General features: G+C 53.3%; 1 protein-coding gene across 1 annotated transcript; it reads left to right on the top strand.

Moving 5' to 3' along the window:
- Positions 1–687: 687 nt before the first annotated feature.
- LOC119359784 lies at positions 688–2,846 on the top strand. Its single transcript, XM_037625876.1, has one exon. The coding sequence runs from the start codon at positions 951–953 to the stop codon at positions 2,286–2,288; it is 1,338 nt and encodes a 445-aa protein (XP_037481773.1). The 5' UTR covers positions 688–950; the 3' UTR covers positions 2,289–2,846.
- The last annotated feature ends 831 nt before the right edge of the window (positions 2,847–3,677 follow it).

The following is a 3,677-nucleotide window of genomic DNA, read 5'->3' as shown; positions in this document are numbered from 1 at the left end:
CCACTGCGTGTGTCTACATGCTGGATCCTTCCAATCTGCGCTTCTCTTTATCGGCGATGCTTGTTGTTCTAGTGCCCTGGTGCTATGGGGTCTTAACACCATGACTTTCCGACGGTCAATTTTCAAACCTAAGGGTGGATCAAAAGGCACCGGTATTCTCTAATCTAACTTGAATTCAGATCAATAATGAAGGGGCACAAGAAGAAGGCAAGAGCGCGGTCCCGGCTAAAACCAACTCCAGTGCTGGTAGTCATCGCTAGGTGGTCTACGGATATAGATATGTTATTTACTTATGTTTACTTCTGGTGTTCTTTGTACTATCTTGTCAGTTGATTATATTTCAAAAGGTATCCCAAGAAAAATAGTCGAAAGAGAAAAAAAAAGAAACAGTCGAATGAAACGTTAGCGCCTAAAAAAACACTCTAATAGCGAGCGGAATATGGGCCGTAGACTGAGTCGAGTGAAAGCAACTAAAACAAAGGCAGTAGAGTGATTACACAGCAGCACAGCAGCTAGTGGGCAGCAAGTCGGCCCAACCCAGGAGCCATCCCGCCTCTGCACGTGGCGCTCATCCCACGGGCGCGCGCGCGGCCACCCACCGGATGGCCGCCGTACCCGCCGCTCCGGCCGGATAAAGCCGTCGCCCCGACGCCCTAGGGTTTCCGCCCTCGCCCCCAACCCTAGCCGCCCGCCTCCGACCTCTCCTCCCCCCCTCTCCACTCCCGCCGTCGGCCCTCGTCCGCGCGGCCACCCACCTTCCCGATCCCCACCCGCATGCCGTCGAACTCCGCCTGCCTCCCCTGACCCTCCACGCCGGACAAATCGCCTCCTGTCGTCCCCTTGGCCCTGCTTTTCCCCGCCTCCGGCGATTCGTCGCCGTCGCTGCCCCCCTCCCCAAGCTCCTGCGCCCCTCCTCCTTGACTCGTCCGTCCTCGTGTGTTCCCCATCCCATGGCGGACATGTCGTCGCCGACTGGCCAGGCCCGGCCGGCGGCGCCGATGGCGACGGCTGACCTGGAGGCCGCCATCGCGGCGCTCCCCGTCAGGAAGCAGCGCCTGCGGGAGACCTTCGACCGCCTCGTCGCCTGCGCGCCGCCCCATTACCATCTCCCCTTCACCTGGGACGACATCGACGCCCATGTCTCCTCCCTCCACGCCTCCCTCTCCCTCCGCTTCCGCCAGATGCAGCAGCAGCCCCACCCCGGCGCCCCCGTGTCCGCAACCGCGATCCACGACGCCGAGCAGCCCCACCCCTGCGTGCCCGTGCCCGCAACCGCAACCCCCGCCGACGGGCAGTCCGACCCTTGCGTCCCCGTGTCCGCAACCCACGGCGAGTCCATCCAGGAGGACGAGGAGATGGTTATGGAGGATGAAGACGCCTCTCCTGTTCAAGAGGATGATAGAGTGGAGGACGCAGGCATGGGCTTTGTGGGGGCGCCATGGCGCCAGGCCGGAGGAACTCGTGATCAAGAGTTTCCGGTTCCGGCGCGGGCTCACGCCCTGGACGCCGGCAGCCCTATGCTTCGGCAGCCATACACGGCGTTCCCGCCTGAAGTGCATAGCCAGCTGAATCTTCCTATGCTCCAGCGACAACAACCATACATGCGGTACCAGCAGCAGGAGTTTCCTGCCATGGCGTGGGCCAGGAATACCTACAATATTCCTCCGATGGTCCAGCAGCCGTACCCGTACCACAATATTCCTCCGATGGTGCAGCGGCCGTACGTGCCGTACTTCAGGCAAGAATTCTCCCCTGATTTCAGGCAAGAATTCTTCCCTGATGATGATGTGACGAGGCAGCCCTTCAGGCAAGAATTCTCCCCTGGTTTCAGGCAAGACTTCTTCCCTGATGATGATGTGACGAGGCAGCCCTTCAGGCAAGAATTCTCCCCTGGTTTCAGGCAAGAATTCTTCCCTGATGATGAAGTGACGAGGCAGCCCTTCAGGCAAGAATTCTTCCCTGATGTGACGAGGCAGGCCCGGATGGGCATTGACCATGTGCTCCAGGAGCAGTACATGGCAATGGCGCACCATCGACCGTACTCCCCACAGCAGCAGTACATGGCGCACCACCAGCCACACTTCCCTGTTGCACAGGCTCCTAGTGCTCATGGTCAGGGATCAAACACTAAGCGTCGACCACCGAGCAAGACTACCGATACGGACAACATCAATGTTCGTAGTAGCAAGCCAAGTAAGAAGAGCAGGAGGGATTTCCACAAGCACCATGGCAAACCAAAGCCAAACAATGAGCCATTTCAAAAGAAGACCATATATGATTATTTTTGATAGACAGCAGGAGCATTGCCATGATTCCGGGAGACCTCCGTTGATTTAGAGAAACAAGTGAATACCATTACAGATGAAAAAACAAGTGAAGACCATTACAGACGGATTCCCAAACTAGCAAACACAAGTCCAAAGGCACCACCGTGTGGGCAACATCCGCAAGGGCAACATTTGTAAAATTTGCTGTGTTATGACGGTCGGCAGTGGCGGCAGGTCACTACGGAGCAATGCAAGCGTCCACGAAAGTGTGATGCCGACGACATGCTCTTCTGGATGTGAGCCGTGGAGGGGACGTATGCGGGGAAATTGCAGTGGCATCTTTTCCTTCACAAGGATGTGTGGGTGAGAAGGATGACCCACTCTGCATATCATTCTACGCATACACGTGCTTCAATTTGATGGCTTGGTAGGCTGCCGGTCAATGCCTCGCTTTGCTGGGCCGACACATAGCAATCAAATATGAATCACATGCCTAGCATTGAGAATAATACTATCCTCTCCCTATGCTTTATCATTATATGTTGACATATGTTTTTAGTTCAACACAAAAAATGGTGTCGTTTTGTGACCATTTGCCTTTGACATGATTCTCATCATACTATTATTTTCACTATTAAAAAAGTATTTTTTATAATTGTAAACCGTCATCATAGATGATTCCATGAGCTCATTCGACTGAGGTAATAGGGTTGCAAAAAAATTCGGAGGCAGTAGCAAAAACCATATGTTTTAAATGGCAAACAAGCAGTAGAAATTTGTCGGCCATTTGTGGATAGAGGTTTAAATTGCACTACCCTTGCATGCATTGTTATTACAAGGGTTGTTGCAAGTGGGATCTACTAGAGTACTGCTTCATCAAAGGTGATTAGAGCGATGATTGGGGTTGTGACGAGTTTGCGGAGAGGGAATAAGTTGCTGGAGTGAGAAAAGTACCTTTATATGCACCATCCTAGGCCTATCTGATAGCCTTATTCCCTTGCCACATTTTGACAATGGACAAATGTTCTTAGCATTCCGAGCAATGCATGCGGCTCACTCATCAGCCTTCAAAGCTGAGCTTCGTACTCCATGGTTGAGGCAGATGCATTATACATAACACCCACAACTTTTACACTTGTGTTTTATTTTATATACAATAATGCCTTGCCTAGAGATGACCAACTTGAAGACTCCGTAGTTGAATGCTTCTGACCCCACTAGTAGAAAAAGGGGGCTTTGGTCCAGGCCGGGTAACCCCATTAGTCCCGGTTCGTGCGGCTAAGGCATTAGTCTCAGTTCACCTGGGCCCTTTAGTCCCGGTTCATGCCACGAACCGGGACTAAAGGGTGCGATGCCCATTAGTCCCGGTTGGTGGCACCAACCGGTACTAAAGGTCTAACCTTTAGTACC

The sequence above is a fragment of the Triticum dicoccoides genome, chromosome 1A (assembly GCF_002162155.2).
Source record: "Triticum dicoccoides isolate Atlit2015 ecotype Zavitan chromosome 1A, WEW_v2.0, whole genome shotgun sequence".
In the NCBI taxonomy this organism is placed as follows: Eukaryota; Viridiplantae; Streptophyta; class Magnoliopsida; order Poales; family Poaceae; genus Triticum; species Triticum dicoccoides.
The sequence above is the reverse complement of the archived record's forward strand: the minus strand, read 5'-3'. Positions and strand labels throughout refer to the sequence as shown.

What these genes read in the sequence shown, in the direction of transcription:
- LOC119359784 (XM_037625876.1), top strand. Translation starts at nt 951, where the DNA reads ATGGCGGACATGTCGTCGCCGACTGGCCAGGCCCGGCCGGCGGCGCCG.